The sequence below is a fragment of the Anopheles stephensi genome, chromosome 3, assembly GCF_013141755.1.
Source record: "Anopheles stephensi strain Indian chromosome 3, UCI_ANSTEP_V1.0, whole genome shotgun sequence".
NCBI lineage: Eukaryota > Metazoa > Arthropoda > Insecta > Diptera > Culicidae > Anopheles > Anopheles stephensi.
In genome coordinates, this window is record NC_050203.1 from 53,564,159 (window position 1) to 53,591,284 (window position 27,126).

General features: G+C 43.1%; 1 protein-coding gene and 1 non-coding gene across 3 annotated transcripts; both read left to right on the forward strand.

Annotated features, from left to right (window-relative positions):
* Positions 1-15,285: 15,285 nt before the first annotated feature.
* LOC118513244 lies at positions 15,286-21,834 on the forward strand. Of its 2 annotated transcripts, none has more exons than XM_036058803.1 (2): positions 15,286-20,539; positions 21,162-21,834. In XM_036058803.1, exons 1-2 carry the CDS (start codon positions 16,304-16,306, stop codon positions 21,192-21,194), a joined length of 4,269 nt encoding a protein of 1,422 aa, XP_035914696.1. In that variant the 5' UTR covers positions 15,286-16,303; the 3' UTR covers positions 21,195-21,834. The 2 variants fall into 2 exon arrangements, with proteins under 2 accessions (XP_035914696.1, XP_035914695.1); XM_036058802.1 differs by having other exon boundaries at positions 16,062-16,190; positions 16,285-21,834.
* Positions 21,835-24,152: 2,318 nt separating this feature from the next.
* On the forward strand, positions 24,153-24,262 carry LOC118514937. The gene has a single exon (XR_004906912.1). It is a non-coding gene; the product is annotated as a U6 spliceosomal RNA (small nuclear RNA).
* Positions 24,263-27,126: the final 2,864 nt, after the last annotated feature.

Consider the following 27,126-nt stretch of genomic DNA (forward strand, 5'->3'; position numbering starts at 1 on the left):
TGATCTCCGGACAGCAATGACATTAAAGCCACAAGACTTCTGCATCTTGCGTTTTTAGCTACTTTAGTTTCATTTGACTAGCAGCTGCAGGATCTCAATTAGAGCTGATATTAGTTCTGCTGTGTTCAATTGTTTGCAATGCCGTGTTCCATCTCAAAGCCAGCAGGTTACTCGTAAAACTCCATGTACGGTGTTTTTATTTGTGTTGGACGTCCGGGACCTTTTGCTATTGCAAAATTATTGCTAAAATAATTAAGATTTGGAAACGGACAGATTCTTGATACCATTACTCATTTCTTACCATTCCTAACATTCGCTCAGAAACTTTGGGATTTAAGCAAAAAATGTTGCACCACGATAGGATAAACTTACATAAAACATCGTTTAAAATTACTAAAAAAATCCTTGAATGATGAAATATTTGGTGTATTTAAGAAAGCTTTTTCCAAGCAATACAATCTCCAGGAGGATTCAATGAATGTATAGCGGCCTCGCAGCCATCTGGATGTTCAAATCTTACTCAACCTCTCGCCTCTAAGACCGAACGAGCTTTGACGCTTGTAGATGAAAATTAATTTCCTTAACCAAGCACCAAGCTCCTGGCTCGCAAGAAACGGACTTTACACAACTAACGACAACCTGTATTCCCCACCCGCGTAACCTGCGCTCCTTCCAAGAAACGCGGAAGCAAAATTTATTGACAATATTTTTCATAATCTTTACAACCACGTCCACACGGCTCACGGGGAAACTTCTTACCCACTACAACGACAGTGTACGCTGTCAACAGTTTCGACACTTCGGGCAAGCACACGGGAAACGGATTGTGGGCAACCGGATCAAGATAAATCCCGTATCCCTGCCAGCAAAAGGTACCAGGGAGCTGTAAATTGCGGTCAGGACATTAATCGTCATGAGTCGTCTTACAATACGAAAGCCACCGACGGGACGGTGTTTCCCACGAACCCACGGCACTACGAAAAGGTAAAAACTTACGGATGAAAACTGGAAAACGAAACCACAGGATATTCGCCTTCAGCGTCGTCAAACACACACACTCGCTCACACGCACACGTAAAACCGCGCCGAAACGTGCAAATCTATCCGGATGGTGGCCCTTACGGCGCGACGCGCTTCATAATGCCACCGGATGTGGTAAATGTCTTTTTATTTTATCGTGCTTGCCGGGGCTTTTATTAAAAAACATAACCCGGTGAGATTTTTCCCGCACTCCGCGTGCTCGGGCAGTGAGCTGGAGAAGAAAGTTAACCGGTAAGAAGTGGTGCCATTTTGTAAACCACAGCCCCACATTGATTCGTTCGTTCTTGTTGACCATCTGGTGAAGGAGACCGTAACCGTGGGTTTGTCCGTGTTCTGCAAAAGGCTAAAGTGGATTATAGTGAAGGAAAGATGTGACAAGGAAAAAATCATCCCAGCACAGGTACTGTTGGGCTGTGGCACGATCGTAAACATTATGAGCTAACGGTTTTCAATATGTTTTAATTTAAAATTGCACCGCTTGTAAAAGGTAACGATCACTAACAAGCGTAAGAGGAGGCATACTGTCCTGGCAGAGCTTCCAAGATAGTGTTTGAGCTGTTCACCAGTTTAATATTGGAGCACATTACGATGTAGTGAGGAAAAGGCTTACATTTTTCTACCACTACTGCTGTTCTCAACAAACAGACAGCCTGATGAGCTTTTGCTGTAAAAATGAGCTGTGCACCATTGTTATCGAGTGAGTGTTTTTTTTTTTTGAACATCGGCACATCCTCTTAATTGTACTGCAAACACCATCCCCGATTCCCAATAATAATCACCTGAGACCTTCATCACACGCACACAACGGTGGGCACTTTAATTTCCCTTTGCTGATTCACTTTCTTTCCGTAGGTTGCTGTCCTTTTTTTGCCTTCTCTCTACCACCCAAGCTTCCCGAGTAAACACACAGAATAAAAGCTTCTCACGAAAGCACCTTCGAAGTACAATACAGGGCAGGAAATTCATCACGTAATGGAACGTAAAGCACCCACCTTCGTAGGGCCTCCCGCGGTCCCGGTACAGTACACCGTTTACTGAACATTTTCCGAATTAATCTTCCACCAAGAGACCAGGGAGCGGGAAGAAAATCGGAAAATCGCCCCACGTTTACACCGGCCGGTCGGGCGGTGCGTCACACTGCATCACAACCAAGCGAATCCGGCGAAGGAAAGCAGCGCAAGCTTAAGCAGCTGGCAGCTGGTAAACAGGCCAGTTTTGTACGAACAACTTGCCCTAGCATTCTTCTTCGAGTTCAACGTTCAGCGAGAAAAGAGAGCAATTGTCCTGTGTTTAGCTGCCGGAGAGTGGAGCCCTAACACTGGAAGCCCCGTTTTGGTAAACAATGTGCAAAACAATATTTTTCACTCAAAGCATCATACGGAGGAGTACAAGCGGGTCACTCCCGGGAGAAGGAGCAACACTGGGAAACATGGTGGAACATAAATCGGGTGGAAAATGAAATTTACTTCCAACCTGCTCTTACTCGTCGGAAGACGACCAGTAGTCTGGAAGTTGGGTCTGGTTGGTCCCATGCTTAGTTGTCGGGTATCATTGCATACGAACGTTACTTGCCTGGTGTGCTCCACTTTTCCAATCTGAGCTGCAGCTTGTTTGCAGTATTTAAGCATTTGCAATGAGCTGAGAAGTGGGAAGCAAGATTTTCCAACAGTGTGATACAGTGTGTAGCGTGACGGTAGGGACATCAACAAGGGAAAATAATTTTCTTTAAGAGCATTTCTTATTTTCCTCAATGTTGATAAAATTTAGAAAGTCACATTGTGATTCCCAATCTCATGATCGATGAAGTATTTAAGGAGTATTAAAATAAAGACTTGATGTAGCTCTAACATAACGGGTCAGTCCAGCTTAAGAAGCGATACTGGTGACGGTCTTCACACAGAAGGACCTTGGATCAAATCCCGACCGTTCTTTGCTTGGTGATTATCATGACGAAACACCTTCTATAAAGGACGTTGCTACGCTTTTTGATTCAACTGCCGTAACGTGATCTTTTTCTCTTTGCAGCTCATTTTGAAGCTTTAATATCATACAATGAGGCTCTACCCTCAAGAGGTAACGCTGCCTACACAAAACATCGCTTCGAACTCCTAGTTCTCAGTAGCATTGCGGAGCTACTTCAGACAACATAATTCAGCAGTCTTATAGTTTAATCACTCTATAAGGCGGCTTACACTGTCAAGGCTTCGACGGCTTTTAAAGACGTACACCCGTCTGAAACACGAGGCTGATAGGATTTGGTTGAGGATCAATGCGACGAAGACAAGGAACTTGCTTGCCAGAGGCTCTGACCGTGATAGAGCACGACTTGGACGCGAAGTATTAGTAGACGGCGAAGATCCTGAGGTAGAAGAGGAGTTCTGATACCTTTGTACAATCGTTACTTCGCACAACAACGTATACAGCAAAATCCGAAGGCCCATTGCTCAGAGGAATCGTGCCAAATACGGACCTCAAAAAACTCCTGAGATCCAGAATACTCTTACAATGCAAGAATTTCAACATAAATCTCTACGAGCACGTGTCCTAGACTTTACTGGCGGAGGACTCCAATGCTCTCGCCAGGTTCTAGCAGTTGAGACTTTATTTGGTGGCAAGTACAAGCAGGGCATGCGGAACAGGAGAATGAACCACGAGCTAACTGAGCTGCTTGGCGATGCATATATCTGGCGACAGTTGCTAAATACGGAAGGATACGCAGGTTAGGGCACGTGATGAGGATGCCGAAATCAAGCCCTATCTGGAGATGATCGTCAACAACTCGTTTAAAGTCGTTTTTAACCATACAAATATTATTTTGCCAATTGTTCATGCTGTCAATTTTGAAGTCAATAAATGCAAGATATGGAAGCGATGTTATTCATCATTATAACACAAAGTTTCAAAATTAAATTATATCACACAGAAGTTCATATTTACATCCCTCACTGTCCCATTACCATTCTAGTAAGCAGCTCACCAGGTACGACCGATACTGCCACAATCACTCGCTGCTAGCAAATGGCTCGTAAAATGGTTCAGCTAATAAATTGAAAACTTTAGTAATATTATTATTCAACTGTCACAACAAACTACCGGCTATCGATTCGTCGAAACGGTAGCTGCCTGATCATCGGATCTTTAAACTTCAACCATCCGCACAGCCCACAGCTCGCGCACAAATGGGAAAGCCATGTTTTCTTGAAGCTGGTTTCTTTTGCCCACCCGCAACCATCCCAGCACAGTGTTGTTGAGTCATGGAACGATCTTTCCGAAAGCACGAAAATAAAACTGCGAAAAAGAGCATCGAAAGATTAGTAATCAATAGTGACTTAATGGTGCTGATTCATTCGACATCTCGGAAACAAAGCACGGTTTTGATACTTACGGTAGTAGCTCCACTGCTGAAGCTCCGAAGAACACTGGCTAGCAAACCGAAGTCGTCCGAAAGCTCTAGAGGAAATAATTTCAAAATTCTCCCAAAAATAATTCGACGAGGCATGCAGGCTGATCAAGCTTCAGATTGAGGTGTTGGTTCGTTTTGAAAAAAAGGAAAATTTCACATCATTTTCCTTAGCTCAGTCGCGAGTCTCAGCTGCCCGTCGATAACGAAGCAAGAGCACGATCATTGGGACCCGTTTCCTGTCATACCGCACGTCGTTCATCTTCTCATTGGCAGCTATTTCCGGTGGAAGAAAAACACCACAACCACCACCAGTGCCACAGTCTGTCTACCTCCGTCTTTCCGAATCGAGCACTCCACAACGTCAACAGACGTTCGTTGTCTTTTGTGAATCAACATTTTCTTTCCCGTGGTCGTATGCGCGTCGTTCGCTGGAGGCAATGGCGTTGAAAGAAGAAGAAAAAATGACGTTTTAAGAGTGTTGTGCTTTTGGTGGGTTTCATACGAGATTGGAATATGAAATGTGGGATTGGACAAAACATACATTTTTTCAAAACTTTTTCTGTCATTCTCAATAGCCCTGTAGCTATGTTGAGTAAATTTACAGTATATTTTTTATAACAAAATAATAAAATATAATTTTTTTATTAAATTATTTAGAATTTACTTTTTCTTTTAATTCACCTCATTGTACAAAAACTAACTTATATAACTACTGAAAATCAATTATTAACTTAAACAAACCACTTTCACGTGGCGTTTAAGCTGATGTTACCTACTAAATGTGATGTCGTATGATAACACTGTGATTTAATCTGGTGGTCTTATGATGCATTTATTTAAATTTATATTTTTTTCTAAAAAAACCCTTTGAAGTAATTGAATTAACAACCATCTATAAATCTTCCCTTAAATATTGTCCATCTGCTTCCTGTTACTCGATTTCACTGTTAAATACTGCACTGGCACCAATTACTCGCCCTCTCAAAAACTGTGTTCCATGTCTTTTCCCACCATCAAGAAGCCATTTCCACCACCGTGGTGCTGCCACCGTGATGCGAGCCGGAAATCATTCGTACACAGTGGACTAAGAAAAAAAAAGAAGCCCCGCGGAACAGACACACAACCACCAGCTACTTCTGAACCCAATGGTGAAGACGTGCAGTGTGGCAAAAAGAAAAACATTTTTCGACAGCAATTAGAGAAATCTCTTCAATTCAAGCACACCTTCACCGGCTGTGGCCAGGAAGGGATCGTGGTGGGAGTGTTCGATTGGGGAAGGTGGAAAAAGTACGTGAGCAGAAAAACTAAATACACACACACACACACTCTTGGGTTTCGCCGGTTGCACTTCTCGGTTGTGATTGCCGCCAAGGTACGTGTGCATGCACACGAATTGTGCGATCCAGCAGTAGCAGCAGTAGCAGCAGCAGCAGCAGCAGCAGCAGCACGAGCTTGTATGTTTGTACATGTGCGACTCGGACGAACCTGACAGCAGCAGTCTGTCAAAATTAAGAACTAATCAGAGAGCGAACCACCTCCTCGCAGCCAGCTTTCTTTCGCAGGCCAGTGCGGCAAGTCTGCACGAAGCACTTGCCGTCCACACACATACACACTATCATCCCTTTCGGCAATTCTCAAGACGATTATTCCACGCGAAAGAACAGCATTAGTGGGGCGAAAAGTCTACGCCAGTGTGAAACGGGAAAATGGGAAAACGGTGTAAGGCGAACGCCGATATCGACAAGCGATCGAGAGCATCGCAACGTGCACCGGAACTGGGTTTGAAATTGGCACACACACACAGGAGCGGAGCTTAATGGGGGAAGAGATTGATTTACGAGCTTTAGCGAGGGCCTGTTCGTTTTTTTCTTTTTCTTTTCCACTTCACCACAATGCACACGTCGGTGAGGAAGGATAATTTGTTGTGTTCGTTTGTATTGTTTCGAGCTTTGTTCTTTTGCTTTTTACTTTGCGAATTTAAGCTTAATTCTTTCCAAACTGTTTTGTTCCCCATTCTCCCTTTGGCGAAAAGCACCACCTCGGCACGCCGGGGGTAGAACTTCAATCCTATTTGCCCCTAATGAGAACTCAATTGCAATTGTGCTGATGTTCGCTTGATAGGTGCTGCATCTTTTGCTCGACCCAACCTGCTACCCCGGGGGGAAAATTGAAACGAATCAAAAAGGCATATTTCATGTGGAGGTTGTTTGTTTATTTTCCATGTTTGCATTGCACAGCGATTGAAGCGGCACTGCAGCTGTCGACGTTAAGGATCGTACTGCAATGTGCGATTATTGCTGTGAAGGGTTGTACAAGCGATTGACGGCCATAATTAGTGGAAGTAAAGTGTCTTCATTTGGTAAAGGGCAAGTAAATTGATTTTTTATTCTGCTTTAAAAATTTTAATATTAAATCTTGTGCTATAAAACCGTTTTGTTGGTAACCTCTTAAGCGCCCCGTAGACATACTTGTAGCCTGCGACTTTTGACAACCTCCGATTTTCCTTTGTTCTCGTATGCTGTCAGATGCGTCCCCGTAGCTATCGTTTTCGACCCCTCTTGAGGTAGCGGCGGCTACAAGCAGCTGTAGCTGTCAAATGCCCCAAAAAAATAACTCTACTGTGTTTATCACTGTGGATAGGATCGAATCAATTAAGGCTTCCATGTAAACTATTAAATTTGATAAACGTTCATTTTTATGGCCTTAATAATTATTTCAACAAAAGGAAAATCGGTTTTGTAGTCATCAAATACTAAATGAAACTCTCATGCTAACACAGAGACAAAATAGCGGATAATATTGAGTATATGAAAAGATCCTTATACATGCAGTATGAAATATATTTATATTTTAACGTAAAAGTATATTAAAAACGTAATGTTTTGTTAGTTTTAGAGAGCTTATATTGATAGAAACTCATATTTTACAGAAAAAAGATGTATAAAGTTTTACTCGGTACAGTTTAAATGCTTATATGCACAAAAAATATTGGAGTGGCTTCTAGTTTCAAGTGTTTTACAGTGTTTGGTGTTATTAAAGATCTATAATCATTTTTCTATTTCATTTCTAGACGATTAAGGAATTTTCATTTAAAAAAAGTTTTAATGGCGAATTTTTAAATTTATGTGTTGACTGTTCGTCGCACAACAGTTCAACTCCCCAACCTACCAGTGCTAACCACCACATCCCCGATCCGTCATCCGTGTCGCCGGCGTGTTTCTCGCATACATCGGGTTACGAGCCGGCGACTTGAGAACAAAAGGTAGCTGGTCTCGCGAGGCTCCAGTGGGCTGATCATGTCATGAGAACTGACGACCAAAATCGGACTACTCAGCTTTTAAAGTCTTTTTGGGGAGCACAAGGACATACAAAACATAGCATACTCGCTTTGTGATGGGGTGAGTGCAAAGATGTGTCCGCCAGAACGGTCGGGATAATGAATTGGCAGGAGACGGCGTTAGACCGTGAACGGTGTTGAGGATTGCTACAGCGGGTCAAGACCACGAAGCGTATGTAGCGCCCGTTAACTAAGTAATAATAATTCAAGCTTTTTCATTATCCTACTGAAGGGTTTTTTTCAAGCAAAGGTATGCTCCTGAACAACACAGAAAAGGATAACCCACAAACTGAAAGCATACTCTGCATGCTTATTTGAGGATTTTTGCTGGATTGAGATTGTCACTATTCTTGTAGTGTAATTTTGAGCTCTTTTGGCAAGACAAGGCAGACAAGGTAGGTTGTTCCAAGTGCGGCCTATATCCCCTACAACACCTTCCATGTAATCGTGCACCACAATCAAACAGTGTTGTCAGGCGAAGAATTCCATGCCAATGAAACACAGATCGGGGGGTGGTCCGGTGGCGGGGCGACAGCGGCGCCAGCCTTTACACGGCAGGTCCAGGGTTCAAATTCCATCCTGACCGCCTCCCCGTCCGATGCTTTCCGACTACTTTACTACGTGTAAAATCAAGTCACAGAAAACCAGAAATAGCATGCCAAGACCGTTGGAGGTTTTAGTGCCAAGTAAGGTGAAGAAACACAGATAAGCCAAGGGACCGTTTTTAAGATCTATTGAACAGCTTGCTTAGCAATGAGGTTAAAATTTAATGAAAGCTTTTAAAAACTTCACACCTCAATGGAAGCTTCTATGTCATTTAGGAGCGATTCTCTGGCATTAAAATACACTTGAAATGGTTCCTCTTTTTCTATTAGTTTAAAAATTAGTTTTTTTCAACAATAAACATAGTTTGTAATAATTAATATAGGTACGTTTTTTGAATGTCCCTATACAAGATAGTCTATTGTCCATACATTTTTTTACGAGCTATTCATGCAATTTCGAAACTGAAAGAAATAAATGTTATCCTCTCAAAGAAAGATCCGTTTATCCTTATCAAAAATTTTGACAATAAGCTTGACTGACGTGTGGCTAGATATACGCGGTGCGAAGATATTCGCTACCACACCCCCAGTATGCCGACACCATCGGGGAATGTCGGCATATTGTTTCTGCCTTCTAATTAGGCCGACGCTTCCCTGCCAGCCGGTGGCAGATGGTGGCCCAGGCGTATGCTCAAAATGCCACACCTAATTTGCATAATAAACGAGTAAGTCCACGCATAGTCACGCTTGCCAAAGCGTGGAAACACCTTCACGCGTCCCACGTCCGGAAGAAGTTTGACGCCCCGCTGTCGATGTCAAGGTGCCGTTGGCGTGTCAAAGGAACTAATCTCCTACCGTCTAATACGCGGATCATTCTGCCCGCCTCTTCTCACCGCTTTCGCATTATTCAATTCCCTGCGCCTAATAAAGCTAATTCCATCGAAATTTAACTTCATACGATTTCGTCCATCCGGCTGACACCTTGCCGATTCGCACCGCCTAATGATCTCATGGCAAACTCATGGGGCTTCGTCGTTTGCTCATCCCGACATTAATCACATTTTCCGCACAGTAATGTAAACACAATAAATATTAAATCGCTAATTGCAAAGTCACCGTGCGCGTGAACCGAGCCCACCGTAAGGTCCTGTAGGACATGGTAAAAATTCTTCCCGGTATTCAGCCGTCTACCTTGAGCCTCATTCTGTTACACGCGTAGGTGCGTTCGAGGCAGGAATAAGAAAGGAATTAGTGGGAGTGATGTAACTTTTTCGCTCATCAAGGGCAACCTTCGGATTGCCATAAATCAGCCCACCGGGCGCAAAAAGGGGGAAACGTTGCTCCGGCGCTAGGCGCTATTCCATCGTGCCCGTCAACTCGACTGACGTGCTTTGTCAGGCATCATTACCCTTCGACCTGTGGTTCCCGCTGGTTTTCCCTGCGAGCTGCGTTTGTGTGAGCGTTTTACTTCGGTGGAAGAGAAAAGTTTTTCCCACATCCTAGAAATTAGTTTGATCACGCAAAGCAATTGTTAGGGACATCCTTCCCAAGCTATTTAAACCGACCCCACGTGAAACAAGACGCTGGAGAAATTGTACCACAAAGCGCCCCGGGAGAAGTTATTCCGTTCTTATCGTGAGGTTAAAGGTGCCGGTACGGTGTGCGTGGGCTATAATCTTACGAACCTTTGGCTTCGATGGCAGTTAACGTAAACTTACACGTGTACTTCTTGATCTTGGTCGCGACATAAACACACGCGAGTCCTGTTGCTGACACCCGGCTGCTTTCGTCTTCCGGTACATGCTTCGGTCAGCTGATGATGACATGGCTTCTTGAAGGTCAGTTTGAAGTGTAGTATAGGTTACACGTTCACTCGATGCGTAGTTGGAAATAGAATCTGGTCGGGATATATTTACGCTATTCAGAAATGTACACCAAGCGCCAATCAAGTTGAACACGGTCGGAAACCTTTTCGATTTGTTTTGATGATTGCGTGAATCTTTAGATTTATTCGATTAAAATTTAGTTTTCAAGCTTCAATCATCATAAGTTTCCTTCAATGTTGGATTGTGAACTTTATTGTTTGAGCTTTAAATTCTTTCTTTCTACGTTAAATCCTTTGAAACCAGCATCAAATGCTGATCATTGAGCTACCACATGGAACATTACCAAGCACTGCAAGTGTCATCCGAAGTAATCTGACCAAAGAATAGGAAACGAAGTAATCTGAGTCTGTCACGACCGTAGGACTGTTCGAATTCTAGCCAGATGACGATCGTGCCGACCGCGAGACCAGCAACCCAATGCCTACCCAAGAGAATCTAAACTGTTTTAACTAGAACAATCGACTAACGAGTGTCCCAAGCCAATCGGTGGACGGGATTAAACAAATAAAAAGCTTATCCTGACGTCCGATTTCTTACAAGCGCCTTGAGTGATTCATTTCCCTATGATAAGGCCTAAAAACTCTAGTATGCCTGTGAGGAATATTCATTCCGATTATTTAAAGTCATCTCATCAACTAAATGTGCAGGTAAGCATCAAGAGTCTTCCTGCGTCCCAGTGTGGAAGACTCTCGCCTGGAATCATAACGGCTCTTCCACTTTGTCTAGCCTGTTCACTGCTCCGAATTCAAAGCTTAAGTGCATTCGATCTCCTTTATCCTTATCACACAGCAACTGCGACTGATCGTTCGCTAAGCTATAAGTAACCCTTTTCCTTATCGCACAAATTTTGAATGAGTCCGAACACATAAATTTATCAAAAAAAATCTTCATTTGTTACTTTTTAGCATTTTCCATAAAATATTATTTATAATGCTTGAGCAAATTGCATTCTACACAAAAGAATTGGTGAAGTATAGTCTATAAGTTGAAACCAACCAGCCTGACCGGTCCTCTATCACAATACTTCCTCTGCAGACTATACCCAACCAAACGAGCATTATCATTTCACGTACGTACCATTTGTAACTTCAATAAAGATAATGGTCCCATACGTGGGACGTGTGAAAATGGGTTGCAAAAAAGCTCACCCTGCACCGGAACAGGTGTAGGGAGTGTTTAACATGGTGATGAAGGGAAAGTCAACCTCTCCCCTCCAAAGTAATGTAACATGCTAAAAAGCTCGTAACTGGCATTTGAATGTAAAGCCATACCGGATTTGTGACCTGTCTTTCCATTCCCGTAGGGCCTACCGAGCCTACCAATAATACCGAGAGCAAAAAATCAAGAAAACATTCTTTAGCTAAACTAGCAGCAGGAAATGGGTGAAGAGAACAACACAATCTGAGGGCAAATCCACGGCGCACAGATCCTTTTGAGCGTCGAGCAGAGAAGGCTCTTTCAAATACCGATTGCACAAAAATGAAACTAACAATATCTATGATAATTTCAGATCCGGTGTTTGGATTTGTTGCGTTCTAGGCTGGCTTGGGAAACCGGTGTCGAGTTGGGGAGGAGGTTTCGGATAATGCTTGGAGACTTTGTGCGATAACTCTGTGGGCAACTGGCTTTCGCATACTAAATCGCACCGCCATAAGGGGACTCCCTGGAATGAAAATAAAAACGGGGCCCACTCTCCAGCTCAATCTTGCTCCGATTGCAATGGATTTATAGTCCGTTGTTCTGTCGCTGCCGCCAGTTTCTTAAGCGCTAAGCGTCCAGTTGTGTGGTTCTTCTTTCACAAGTTCGAGACAGGGACAGGGTGAGCTTTAAGCTGTGTTTGTTGTCGACGCGATTGCGAAACGTAACAGCCCGCTCTTATGCAGGTTTGAAAGAACACATTCTTAGAATAGTTTAGGTTATATTCCCGGGAGCATTCTGCCCCTTTTTGTTCCATTATGAACCTGCTCCGGGACCGGGATGGACACATGGAAGAAAAATGTCTTTCTTTACTGTCGCATATCCTGCCCGGAAGGACACGTGCAGACACAGAGCGTACGTGTTCCGATGTGTTCCTGTCCGTCTACCGATGTGTGTTGTCAAGGGTCGAGTGGAACATCTTCAGAATGTTGTTCGTTGTCTTGTCCGGGGAAAGCCGCACACAAGCTCCCAGCTCTGGCTGGAGCGCGGCATTGCAACCGAAGATGAGAATGAAAATCCCTTTTTGCAGTGTATGTATATTTGATGCCGGTAGACATTAAATTTGCATGTTTGCCTTCGTCGCACCGGGATAAGAGGGGATTGACTTCTGAAGATTCTTCCCATCCTTCCTACCGTTGATGACAACTACACATGGTAATCGCATCCCCAACAGTGGACCGTAATCGTCCCGGCATTCATCATCATTTCCTTGTGGAGCTTTCTTCTCACGTACCAGCATCCTTGTCGACATCTCTTTTTCTTCTTTTCTTCCAAGCAAAAGCTTCGGGTTTTGGTAAGAAAGGTTGGATTTATTAGGAGACGGAACAATTTATGGATATTGAAGGATAAATCAATTTCGGACAAATTTTCATCAGCAGTTGTCCTAACTTTAGGGCCGAGTTACGGGACCGGAGTTTGCTGGCACACATTCACATTCGCCACACGTCCCACACACACTGCGCAGTGTCCACTGATTGAGAAAAGTTCTCGGGCATTGTTTCTTGGTTTCTTAGAGTCAACTCCAAACCAATCGGCCATCTCCGATATTCGGCAGCACCGGCCAGGAGCAACAAAAACAAAACCAAAACACCATTTATGAACATACATACGCACGCGAAACGCAAAAGGTTTTGATCGTCAACTTGGTCACGTACAAACGTTACATCGTTTCCGGTTTGCCGGTTGGTGCTGGCGTTCGATGCTGACCGGTTGATTCATTGGCTCAATGCTCACGCACCACCGGTACTACCAATCATCATCTTTATCAACATCATCTTCGATTGTGTGGCTTCCATCCAGCGCTCGAAACGGTTCTGGGTGGAAAAGATGGGAACATTGTTGTGCCATGTCGTTGTTTTTCCTCCGTCCAATCTATTCGCTGCAGCTGCAGACTTCAATTTGTGTGCGATCAGTTTTGATTTGCCTTCTGCGAACAATTCGGCCCGGCTTTCGTGAAGATGAATCGTGCCGAGTGTGGACTAGGGCTAGAATGGGAAGCTAATTTATTTAGGTTTTCCCCGGTGGATAGATACGTCAATCAGAGCAATACATCAAGGGCGTTGATAAAATGAAGGAGAAAATGTTATTTATTCATTGGAGTCGTGGAATTGGTGCTAAAGTAATTGGTGTATTAAACAATAGGCATTCGATTGCAATTTGAAGATCGGTTTAGGGCAAAATAACATATTCTACAATTTTTAAGGATGAAATATTTTAAAAACTTGTAACGTTTCAATGTCAATAAAATTTATAATCGAAATTCAAACAAACTCTCTAAAGTGTGCATTTTGTGAAGTAATTTGATGACACAGATAATTGCTAGACACTCTCAAAATGTATGTGCAAAAGGCAATATGATCGATCATAATATTGTAAATATTTAAGTATGAGGAATGGTGAATTAATTATTGATGTGAAGATAAGTTGTGCGAGCATGACATATGTTTATTACGGGGCAGCGCTCAAAAACTTCTTCTGCTTGCTATTTTTACCGAGGATTTTGGCATCATGCTATCTTTTTGTCAAAAACTATTGATTGGTGACGATTTGAAGATATTTGTTCCTGCAACTAACCTGAACGACCATAATATTCTTCAAAGGTCTTCAGCTGATAATGACGTCGGTACTCATACGGTGTGAATAGGGATAAAATCTAATCTGAACCATCCCTCCGTAGTAATGGCTGACTATCCAAATACTTGTTATCAATAATTTTATTAAGCCATTAGATGGCCAGGTCGTTATGCCAATAGGAACGAAAACGATGCAAAGAAAAAAACCTTTGAAAATAATCAGGAGAAAATTGTAGCTATATATATTTTTTTATTCATAAGGCACGGCCTGGCCGTATTGCTAAATTGTAGCTTTAGAAGAAAGTAGAAAAAGGTCCATGATAATTTAATTTATCAATAAATACGAAAACAATTCAGTTTCTTGAGGTTTGTCTATAGTCTTCCATTTATTATGTCTTGAGTAACATGTAGGATCGTTACGATGTTAAGCATCCTTAAGGTCTCTTATCTCTATTTTGTGCCAACATTAGAAAACCTTAGACCAACATTAGAAAACGCTATCATAATATAGATACTATACAAACCTCAGTTCTACTATACAAACAGCCTAGATTCTATTGAAAAAAAATGACATATACATTTTTGTATTTCTTCCCTTGTCCACGAAGCTTAAAATATCCTTCCTAGTAATCTCTAGTAGTAGTAGTAATAGGCAATACAGCATTTATAGCTATCAGCCTGCCATTTCTGACATTCTATGATTAGATTTTACACGCAGTAAAGAAGTAAGCCCTGAGCAACGGGAAGGTGGTCTTGATGGGCGGTTTGAAGGAAGACCGACGCCGTTATCGCCTCAGTCACCTTAATCGCCCCATAGTAATCAAGATATCTTTTATTAGTGCTAGATCCCCATCAATGGAGAAAAATTACAGCTTATAGCCTTTTTTCATAAGCTTCCTGGGCAATCAATTGACACCCCATGCGTTACAACAAATTATCAGATTTTTAGTAGAAATCGATGACGTAATTTAATGTTCAAAAGATATACAGTCTGGCCGTTCCCCAACAATGAAAAAAAACTAATGTTCATTGTTGCCAATGCTGAAGAATTAATATCAGAAAAACCTTTTTCAAAAATGCATTAAGCTAATTTCTTTGTCAACTACACTGTGCACCCAAGCATAAATCAAAAAGATAACTAATCTCATGATAAATTTTAGACGCCGATGAACTTCATAACTTCGTTCAACCAAAACCAGGAAAAATAACAAAGAGATTTGAAAGATGAAGAGATAATACGTAAAATCCCAGCAGTTTTATTACTAAGCTTATATTTAAAAATAAAACATTAAAGCGTGTTTACGCCTAAATGCATGCGATTTTGTTGCATGCCATAATACGTGTTTGTGAACGGTTGTAACAGTATTAGTGTAGGCATAAGATAGGATAGGATTAAGAAATAGTGTAAATATAGATAGAACCCAAAACGCATTCGACCAGAGCAGACGTCCCCCCTTGAACAGCACAACGAACCATCCGAACATTTGGTCCTTCGAACCGGATAGTTCCTGTTAGTTACCGTTCCTATTGTTGTTTAAGTTACGTTGGTTTTGTGCAAAGTTATAGTGTTTATCGTCCTGGTGTTGTTGTGAACAATTTGCGCTTGCGCTCGTAAGAACTTTGTGTCAGTTGTAACCAGCGAAGGTGTAAGGACGGAGAACGACAGTGTTTTTATTTGTTTTCAAGGGGAATTTGTGATTTGTTTAAGTTTCACATAGTAATTTGTTCGAATGCAGATAAGTAATTGCACGCGGACTTAACTAAGCGTGGGTTCAGGGTGTTGACCTTTCGATTTGTCGGTGAACTAGTGAACTATCAAGGACGGACATTGCACAAGGTTTAGTGTGTTTACAGCAGTGGTATTAGTGTAGTGTTTCGTACGCTGGAAGGAAAGTTCATCGATGAACAGTTCGGTGCCGTAGCAAGTTCTTCGATAAGGATAGAAGCAGCCATTGCAACTAACCCACGGTGATTAGGCAGGAACGGCGGTAGTGGCAATTTTTGAAGCTTTATCCGTGAAGTGTGGAACAAGCTTGCTTGCAGAGATTGATGTTGTGCCGATAGCAAGGTTCAAATTACAGAATTCAGTGTGTGGTCAACACGTGGCTTGATAGTGGTATTAGTGCGAAAGAACTAAGTACGTTAACCTTACAACGCAACGCGTCAGAGTGAACAGCTTTGAGAGTACGACAGGGTTCATCAGTGAAGGTGAAGTGTTCATCGAGAATCGTTTACAGTGTCGGTCGTAATAATACGTGTGGATTTCGCGTTCATTTCGTAATCCTTTTTTGTTATCGCGAAGGAAGTGAAAAATATTTAAAATGCCTGCAGGGGACAAGCAACAGAAACAATTACAGCAGCTGCAGCGCTTATATCGCGATAGTTTGCGTAGCATTGACATTTACGAAGAGTTTGTGAACAATTACGATCCAGTCAGAGATAGTGACCAGGTCCCAGTGCAATTAGAACAGTTAGAGGAAGTGAAAAATGCATTTACAGATGCTCGAGCACAGTTACTCATCGAAGAGTCAAGCGTCGAAGACGAAATGTGGAATGATCAAAGGACATTCATGACAAAATATATGAAGGTGAAGGGTTTTTTGTGCGCACAACAACGAGTAGATGCAACAAATCTTGTGGCTAGCAGTACGTTTCAAACATCAGTGACGCATACACCATTACGACTTCCCGAAATCAATCTGCCTTCATTCGACGGCGATGCAACGAAATGGCTCACTTTTAAAGATCGTTTTACCTCTATGGTTCATGAAGTGATAGAACTCCCAGATGTAACAAAACTGCAGTATCTGTTGACGGCGTTGAAGGGAAGTGCAGCAACACCATACGATCATACGCAGTTAGTAGCAGAAAACTACGAGTCAACATGGAAATCATTGCTACAGCGTTTTGATGATTCTAAGAGAATAAAACGAGAATATTTCAAGGCACTTTACCAACTGGAGTCTATGAACGGGTCAAGCGCTGAGGAGTTGGCACGTCTTGTAAATGAGACCAGGCGGCTGGTACGAGGGATGGAGAGGTTGAATGAGCCGGTAAATCAATGGGACACTCCGCTTACAAGTTTGATTCTCTACAAGCTAGATTCTGCTTCTTTGATGGCCTGGGAACAATATTCTGCCGATCATGAGGCAGACACGTATAAACGTATGATTGAGTTCTGCGAGAAACGAGTGAAAATACTAAGTAGCTGCACCACACACACAACGAACGCTGTAGACACAAGGCCGGCAAGGGTGGTCGGCAGTTCATCACCACGTAGTTATGCAGCAGCGCGTCAGAAGAAAGAAAGTGCGACCTTTTTAGCATGTGCAGCACAAACTCCCAAGGCAGCCTCTAATACCTGTCCGGTCTGCAAGGCTGATCATAATGTGGCGAAGTGCACCTCATTCAGAAGCATGGACTTGTCCCAAAGGCAGACGGTTGCGAAGGAAGCTAGGTTATGCTTCAGCTGCTTAAGAAGAGGACATTCTATACGATTTTGCAGAATGCATGGCAGATGTTTAAACTGCAATGGAAGGCATAACACTTTATTGTGTATCAAGCAGGGAGAGTTTCCAGTATCAACAAGCTCAGAGACATCAGCGCTGCCAATTAGTGCGACACTTCAGGACAAGGTAGAGAAGCCACAAAAAACCGTCTGGTTGTCAACAGCTCTTATTTTGGTAGAAGGGGTTAATGGTTCTACGATTCCTGCACGAGCCCTCCTGGACATGGGAGCCCAGTCTAACTTTATGTCCGAAGGATTGGTTCAGCAGCTAAAACTAAAGAAGGAACGAGTTCACAAGCCGCTGTCAGGAGTGGGAACCGTTGCATTGACCGCGAACAATTTGGTTTCGACAACTGTCAAATCTAGAACAACCACATTTGTTAAGAGGCTGGAGTTTTTAGTACTGGCAAGGGTAACAGCTAACTTCCCATCGAGATACGTGAAAGTCGAAGGCTGGAATGTTCCATCAGGATTGGAATTGGCAGATCCATCATTCTACCAGCCTGGATCAATAGATCTTTTATTGGGGGCGGAAGTGTTTGCCGATATGTTGAAGCAAGGTCAGATCAAACTCGCGCCCCACTTACCCAAGCTACTCGAAACTCATCTTGGATGGATAGTTAGTGGCACTGTGTTTGAGCATCCTAAAGGAAGTATTGATGAAGCCCATATTGCGTGCTGTGCTGTTGAAGACGATAGTTTTGATACGGCAATGAAGCGGTTGGTGATGCTGGAAGACCTTCCAACAGAAAGAATTCGCTCAAAGGAAGAGGAACAATGCGAGCGCAGCTACCAAGAAACAACATACCAGAACGAGGAAGGCAGATACGTGGTTCAGCTGCTCAAACGGTTCGATTGGAAGACACTTGGAGAATCCAAAGAAACTGCACTGAAAAGGTTCATGGCTATGGAAAGGCGAAGAAAATCGGACTGCAGGCTCGACGACGCTTACAAAGCCTTTATGAAAGAGTACCTTGATCTTAAACACATGTCATATTTGGGTACGTATGCAGAAATCGATACAAATAACTTAAGACCTTCTTTCTTTCTTCCACATCATGCGGTTTGGAAAACGGACAGCACCACCACTAAATGCAGAGTTGTATTCGACGCATCATGTAAAACAACTTCTGGTCGGTCCCTGAATGATGTGCTATTAACCGGTCCGCAACTACAAGACGACGTTGTATCGATACAGCTGCGATTTCGGATGAAACTAGTAGCTGTAGTGGCAGATGTGGAAAAAATGTATCGTCAGATACTCGTGAAGGACTGCGATAAGGCATTGCAACGAATTTTGTGGCGCAGCGATGCTAATGAGCCGATAGCAGTGTACGAGTTGAACACGGTCACATACGGCACGGCCTGTGCTCCGTTCTTAGCCATCCGAACCCTGCAGCGAATCTTTGATGATCATGGCACCAAGTTTCCGAAGGCAATGGCATGCAAGGCAGATTTTTACGTCGATGATTTGCTGTCCGGTGCAACGACAACACGTGATGCACAAGAAATGGCCGGGCAGTTAAATAAGTTACTTTCGTGCGGAGGATTCAGTTTAAGAAAGTGGGCATCCAATTGCCCAGAAGCGCTGAAAGATATTCCGGAAGATCAAAGAGCAACCAACCCACAGCATGAATTGGCAGCCGAGACCAGCTCTATTTCGACGCTTGGATTATTGTGGACACCTGAATCGGATATTTTACAAGTCCAGGTTAAGCTACCGATACAGGAGAGCAAATGCACGAAACGACAGGTGCTAGCATGTATTGCACGTATCTACGATCCACTCGGCTTCATAGATCCGGTTAAGATGAAGGCCAAGCTTTTTATGCAGCAAATTTGGATGTTGAAGGGAACAGATAAGCGCGCTTGGCCATGGGATGAAGAACTCCCGGAACAGTTGGCTCGAGATTGGATGTCATTTTTTATGCAGCTACATCTCTTGGAAAAGGTACGCATTCCACGGGTAGTTATTCAGAGTGATACGTTATCGATGCAGTATCACCTGTTCTGCGATGCATCAGAGAAAGGCTACGGTGCGTGCTGCTACGTTCGAAGTGTCTCGACCAGAGGAGAGGTGTTAGTTCGACTGATGATTTCAAAATCCAAGGTGACACCGTTATTTCAGAGGATGACCATTGCACGTTTGGAGCTCTGTGGCGCGTTACTGGCAAGCAGATTGTACGAGCAAGTAAAACAGGCAATTGGCCGCGATGAGCCTACATTCCTGTGGACCGATTCGATGACCACTTGGCATTGGATTCATTCCCCTCCAAGTCGGTGGAAGACATTTGTTGCGAATCGGGTTTCGAAGATTCAAAACCTTACGGAAGGAGCCAGCTGGAGACATGTGCCTGGAGTGGTGAATCCAGCCGATGTGGTGTCTAGAGGCTGCGATCCTGCAACGTTTATGGAGTCAACATCATGGTGGTCGGGGCCAGAATGGTTGGCATCGACAGAAGAAAATTGGCCAACAGTACCGGAGTCTAAGACTCTGGAGACGGGTGAAGAACGTTCCAACGAGTTAATACTTTCTTCACTGGATGAAGAAGGATTTATTGACCATTTGTTCACCCGTTACGGATCATACTCAAAACTTCGCATGGTAGTTGGGTACTGTTTGCGGTTTATACATGCTTTGCGAATGAGAGTAAGCAGCTCAAAGGTCCAGCCTAAGTTTGGTGAGGGCCTTTCAACGGCAGAACGGCAGCAGGCAGAATGGGTATTGTGTCGATTGGCTCAACGTAACTCGTTTAATAGAGAATGGAAGGATTTAAACGCCAAGAAACCAGTTCATCGAGCGTCACATCTTCGAGGGTACCAACCATTCATCGACAGCAATGGTTTAATTCGGATAAACGGCAGATTGCAACATGCATCTCTATCACCTGATGCCAAACAGCCCATAGTGATACCGAAAAAACACCCGTTGGCAATCCTGTTAGCTGAGTACTACCACCGGAAAAACCTGCATGCTGGTCCACAGATGATGCTTACCAGAATAAGGCAACGATTTTGGCTGTTGGATGGACGATCGGTGGTGAGAAAGGTATTTCATCAATGCGTGCGCTGTTTCAGATGCAAACCTAAGGCAGTCACTCAACCGATGGCGAGTCTTCCGAAAAATAGAGTGACTGAGGCGAGACCGTTCTCTGTAGCTGGCGTCGATTATTGCGGTCCTGTTTGGGTGAAGGCACAATCGCGGAGGGCCGCCCCTATAAAGGCTTTCGTTGCAGTATTTGTGTGTTTTATTACGCGTGCCGTCCACATCGAGCTCGTGTCGGATTTGAGTACACCAGCGTTCCTAGCTGCATTAAGGCGATTCGTATCGAGAAGAGGCTTGGTATCGGAGTTATACTCTGACAACGGTACGAACTTCAGGGGAGCTGCGAACGAGCTACACCGCCTATACGAGCTGCTCAATTCTCCTGATGACCGAAGGGAGATCTCATCTTGGTGTGCCGAGAACCAGATATCGTGGAAGTTCATCCCACCCCGGACTCCACATTTTGGCGGATTGTGGGAGGCTGCAGTGCGTTCTATGAAGCACCATTTGATTCGCGTCATCGGAAATGCGTCAATGTCTTATGAAGACATGACAACGTTGCTATCGGAAGTAGAAGCATGCCTTAACTCAAGACCTCTAACGATTCTTTCTAATCATCCCACAGATCCAGAAGTACTCACCCCTGGACACTTCCTAACTGGCTCGCACCTCCAGCATGTCGTAGAGGTTGATTTGAAGGATGTACCAGAAAACCGTGTGAACCATTGGCGCCTCGTTCAAAAACGACTACAACACTTCTGGGAAAGGTGGCGTTTAGAATATATGCAACAATTGAATGGGAAACACAAATGGGATTGCATTGCGACAAAAATTGTGCCAGGAACAGTAGTATTGTTAAGAGAGGATAATGTAGCACCTATGAAATGGCCATTGGCGATAATAACAGAGGTTTACCCTGGTAGTGACGGCATAGTAAGAGTGGTAAAAGTACGTACGGCTCAAGGCAATGAGATTAAAAGACCAACTGTGAGAATCTGTATTATACCGAATCAAGAACGACAAATGGCACACGATGGAAGTTAGATTAAAGTTTGTACATAGCATGTTCTAAGGTTAGGAATAAACGCATGAAGCTAGCAATTATTTCACGAAAAGGATTACAAGCATGCGAGGTAAAATTAATGAATTTTAGGTGGTCGGCATGTTTACGCCTAAATGCATGCGATTTTGTTGCATGCCATAATACGTGTTTGTGAACGGTTGTAACAGTATTAGTGTAGGCATAAGATAGGATAGGATTAAGAAATATTGTAAATATAGATAGAACCCAAAACGCATTCGACCAGAGCAGACGTCCCCCCTTGAACAGCACAACGAGCCATCCGAACAAAGCGGGTTTACACTATTTATTACTTTGATCTCAAAATATTATGCAATAACTCAAATTATGAAGCTATCATTTCAGTATAAAAAGCAGCATCAACAATACCTTGAAATACCTGCTTTAAAAAAAACCTTGCGATGATTTATTATGCCTTTCAGGAATTTTCAACTTGCACAGATTACAGCACCGAAAAATGCTTCCTGTGAAAAAGAATCTATTTTCTATCTCCACGACGATATCGCCATTCCTTCTGTACCGCAACAATTTTACATTGCTCTAAAAGCTCATTAGGCAAAACATTGCTGCTAACGAAACGCTTACTGCATAGCCCTGAGTGCGTCAGCACCTCGTACGAATGTAATAAATAATTGCCCACGGTTCTCCATAAATAGCCTCTTGCTCGTGAAGCAACAATGCGAGCTCGAACCTGTGAGCACCGAGCCTTTTCAACGCATACGCTACAATACAAATGCACACATGCAGGTGCATGCTCGATTTGCCCATTAATCCTAAGCCACACAAAACCGGATTGTTACCTTGTGCAGTCGTATATCTTTTGCGATGCCCGGTGTCGGAAATGACAAAAGGGTTTTACCTCACACTGCGCCACCTTTGATGGCGGCCCGGCCGTTGGTCAGATCCTCGGCACCGTATGCTTCTTCTCCACTTTAATGTTGCAACAAACTAGCCTCGAACTGTGGTGCTCAATGTATTGATAAGGCGTTAGAATCGAACTAATTGCAAAGTGCTTCAGCACGTCGAGGGGTCTTATGTTTTGCACTCGTTCAGCTTCCGGCTCTAGCTAGATGAGTCCACCCGATGCAGAACTGTCCGCCCTTTCTTGCACGTTGCGATACGAATGAGCCGTTCTCGAATTGGAAATGTGGTAAGGCCCATTGAGTGTATGTGTGTGTGTGTGTGTGTTTCACGTGTGCATTCATTCAAAATAGAGCCTCATACATTTTGCAAAACCATTTCAAAACATCAACCTCGCAGCCCGCTTCACTCACCTCTTCACCGGTTACCCATCCGTGCTAATGACCTGCGACGGTGGCCCATTTCGCAAATATTGCTATCGAACATCCATTATGTGGGGCTGCTGCTACATTGCAATCGGCTTTCCCAATCCATTCATTGACACCAGTTCCGGCATCAAATTGCTGCGAACGAACGAGTGCACTGCCGGCTTTGGCCCGCTTCGCAGAACCGTTGATTCGTTTCTAAACAATTCCACTTGCCTTCACTGAGCATCGGCGAGCACTCGCTGCTATTGACTGCTAATGATTGATAACCTTATGTTCGTGCTCCGCATGATTCCGGGACAAGAGAAAAAAAAAATAAAACGCCATGCCCTGATCTTACCGTCACGATTGCAACGTATCAACAGTGAGCAAGCGTGTCGCACCCATTTGTATGCACACTGCCACAGAAGTCAACTTCACGGGAATTGCATTTTCGTGACAATAACCTGATGCAAATGGGGTTTTGCATTCAACGATTGTGCCAGATCACACACACACACATACAATTGCCACAACGACTCAAAAACGACGCGAGGTATAAATTCACAACGACAAAATGAAAACGAGCCGCGCGACCCATAAATTGTGAATGAGTGGATTGAATGATAAATTTGCGCCACTTGCGAAATAACGGCTCCCGCTTTCAAGTTGTTGCTCAACTTGGAGAGGGCTAGTTCGGAAAGGGCCGAACAGGGGAAGGGGAGACAAGCGTCATAAAACCCGCAAAAAGGGATTAGATGGGCCTGCTGTGAAACGGGTCTGTCGACGCTGATGCATGGCACATGATCCTTATGAAAATAGTTTTCCCAGTACATGCTGATGCCAGTTCCGAAAATGAGCATTACAATTTTGTACGGTGGGCTGTCTCTTCTTGTCCTGCATGTTTTTTTTTGTGTGTTGCTCTCGTTCCTTATGAGTTAGTTATAAAAGCCGCAAAAACCCATTCCTTCTGCCAGTATGCAGTATTTTTAATTTTTCAGCAGGAATAAAGACTTTGAGTACAAGATAATAAAACAGAATTTTGAATTATTTCTTTGAATTTCAGTTTCAAATGCTTGTAAAATTGTTGTTCATGGGTTTCAAGCTTACACAGCAGCTTATTAAAATTTCACTGAAAAGCATACAAAATTTGCAAGCTCCTGTGGATAATATTGTTTCTAAGGATTAGGCAAAGTCCATTTCGTTCTGGGGAAAGAAATTTATGTTTATGGTTTCGTTGTAAAGTTTGGCAAAACATGGTCACAGATTCTTCCTAACTTCGGCTGGACGTAAAATAAAATTGGAACGATATAGAGACAATAAGCATGACCCCTACGCAAGAATGATCACAGATTCGGTTGTAGGGAGCATCAAGGATATCATCACCGCTTCAGCACACAATTAATAAAATATAATTAGTTTGAATTGAAATTGTGGTCTTTTCCTAGAAACTTTTAGATATATGCTTCACAACTAAGTTAACGGTTGCTTATCAATGTTTAAGAAATGTTTCTCCACTTGAGTTGTATTCAGGAATGTTTCTATTGAATCACCGACTTTCATAGCGAATGCCGTAAAATACGAAATAAGATAGTGTTCAGAGAGAAAATATGGCGTTTGCTCCTGTTGTGCTTCTGTAAACTGGTCTCAGAAACAGGTATAAAATCGCATTTAGCGCTTTTAACTGTCTTCTGTATTCGTTGGATCAGGCGGTGAAACTGTTAAATAAATTATGGAGGCGCCTGGTACTTATAAACTTATCAAGGTTTTTTATCAAAAAATAATATATAAAAATATCAAGGTTATTTTCTGCATTTATCTCAAAAGCTGCATTTATAGCCACAATAAAATAAAATAAAAATGAAAATGTAATCTATCATGCAGAAAATGGAGGCGCCTGGTCCCTGAGAACATATGTTCAATAAACAAAATAAAATAAATTATTCTAACAGGAACAGCTAAAAAATATGATATGAAATCAAAATTTTTGACTCAATTTTAAATGTTTTCACTGAATTTAAGTTAGGTTATGATAAACGTACAAGAAAACGATTTTATCCTCCATTCTGCCTTCTCTAACCGCGTACCCCTACTGCTTATCATGAGTAAGTTTATAATTTGGAATTCAATACCTTAACAAACTATAAGCCATTCAAAACCTTTTTCTATTATTATCTTGACAGATAAGGGCGGCCCGGAAGCAGAGGCACCAGCGGTGTAGGTCTTCACACGACAAGGCTGGAGCTCAAACCTCCTCCGGGCCGTTTCCCATTAATGAGAACTAATTGTCCAACTTCTTCTTCCTTGGCACTAAAACCTCGAGCGATCTTGGCCTGTTATTTTTGCATCTCTGCGACATGGATTAACCCAAATCTGCAAAAACAGTTCTGCATACGGGGAGGTGAACTGAGTGGGATTTGAACTCCGTCCGGTCCTGTTGTGCGAATCTTTCTATGTTTAGCACATATCCCACAGTTGAATACTGTTTCTTTACTCCACTCTTCCTGTAAAATATTGAATTTATTTCCATAACAATGTTCCAACAAGCCCCTTTATCAACCTCAGAACACGGATGTTGATGCATGTAAATCGGCACACAAGGATAACACAATGTTGCTGAAGCGTTCTGGTGAGAAGTTTTCCTCCCTAAACAAAAATGTTACAAAGAAAAAGATAAAAAAATGCCAAGATCTTCCATTCACAGTGAAAACAAACACAAACTTACCTTTACGGTTGAAGAGCGTTCTCCCCGAAGCTTGCAGCACAAGCCTGAACGAACAAGCCTACCCACTTGAAGGCAATAGGAAGGAAATATTTTTACAACTCCTGTTGCCATGTTCAGGTTAAAAACAATATCCGGCCTAGCACTGCTTGTTCGACGGCAGTTCCCGATCCGCAAGAGGGGAAATTAAAAAATAATATTTTCCGTCACTTCACGTATCTTGCTCCGGTGAAGCTTGTGTTGAGAGTGTCCTGTTTGGAGCTTTTGGCCGCATCCCTTCATAGCCTTCTCCAGCCAAGTACATTTTGGTTGTGTGTTTTGATTATCATGCTTCGGTGTACCAATTTTTTATCTCGGTTTCCATTGGATTACAAGCACCGATACGATACAGGTTGATTTTATACTTTCTTTTTCGTTTATGCTTGCTCTGCTATCAGAACCTTTTGTTATTATTATGCTTAGGAAGGATACAAGCTCAGGCATAAAATCATTGCGCGACTCCGTACTACACACCCACCTAGCACAGCACTGTATTCTGTGTGGAACATCATTTGGAAGACACCACAAACACGTGTCCTTGGGTGTAGCCGAGCTGGTGGGACGCGCACAGCGCCGTACTGCTTGCGGATCGTTCTTCTTTCTGGTACATTACACCGCGACGATGCCGACAGTTGATTCCACTGTACGAACATTCCACAATGAACCGTAATATTTTGAAAGCAACATCATTAAATGTAGCATAAACAACGCACAAACACACACACACACACACACACACACACACTCTTGGACAAACCGGCGTGCAACCGCAATCCCTCCGTAGTTTTTCGTCGAATGGCCGGACGAAACGTATCATGGCCGAGCGCAACGATGTGCGCTTGGTTTCGGTGTTTCCGAGCAGAAAGTGGACACTTCTCGTACCGAAAATGTCCAGACCAAAACCCATCTTCACCGTTATACAACGGTCAAGCACATGCCGGGCAACCAGCACCGTCAGTGTCATACCACGATGAAACATTTCACTCATGTTGGCGTGAAAATGGGTTGAATGTGGCATTGAGTCTCTCGACCGAGAAAGAGACCGAGCGAGCGAGCGAACGAGGGCCGTTTGCATACGACCGTTCGTCCGATGCCACCGCAAAAGGGTTGCGTCTCTTTCCCAATGACGGTAGCGCGATGATTTGTTGTGGATGGTGGCCACCGTCGGAACGGAGGCAACGTCATGAGCAACGAAAGAGGTTCATGTTGGTGGTCAGCATCACGTCATCACTCGGGCTGAAAGGAAAAACCAAACAGAAAAGGAGTTTTGTCTATAATGTAGCGACCGTGTGTATCTGTGTTTCAGAGGGAGAGAGAGAGAGAGAGAGTAAGCACAATGCTTTGAAATAATATTGAGAAATAGTTCAATTGTGCTTTTTGGAAGGAATGCAATTTTGAGAGGATATTACATTCAATCCCACGAAATACGAATAAATGTGTTTCGTAGGAAATGAAAGCCGGCATAAGCATGAGAAACCGAATT

Bases quoted from the DNA above. Each gene is read 5' to 3' on its own strand.
- LOC118513244 (XM_036058802.1), top strand. From the start codon at position 16,304: ATGCCTGCAGGGGACAAGCAACAGAAACAATTACAGCAGCTGCAGCGC.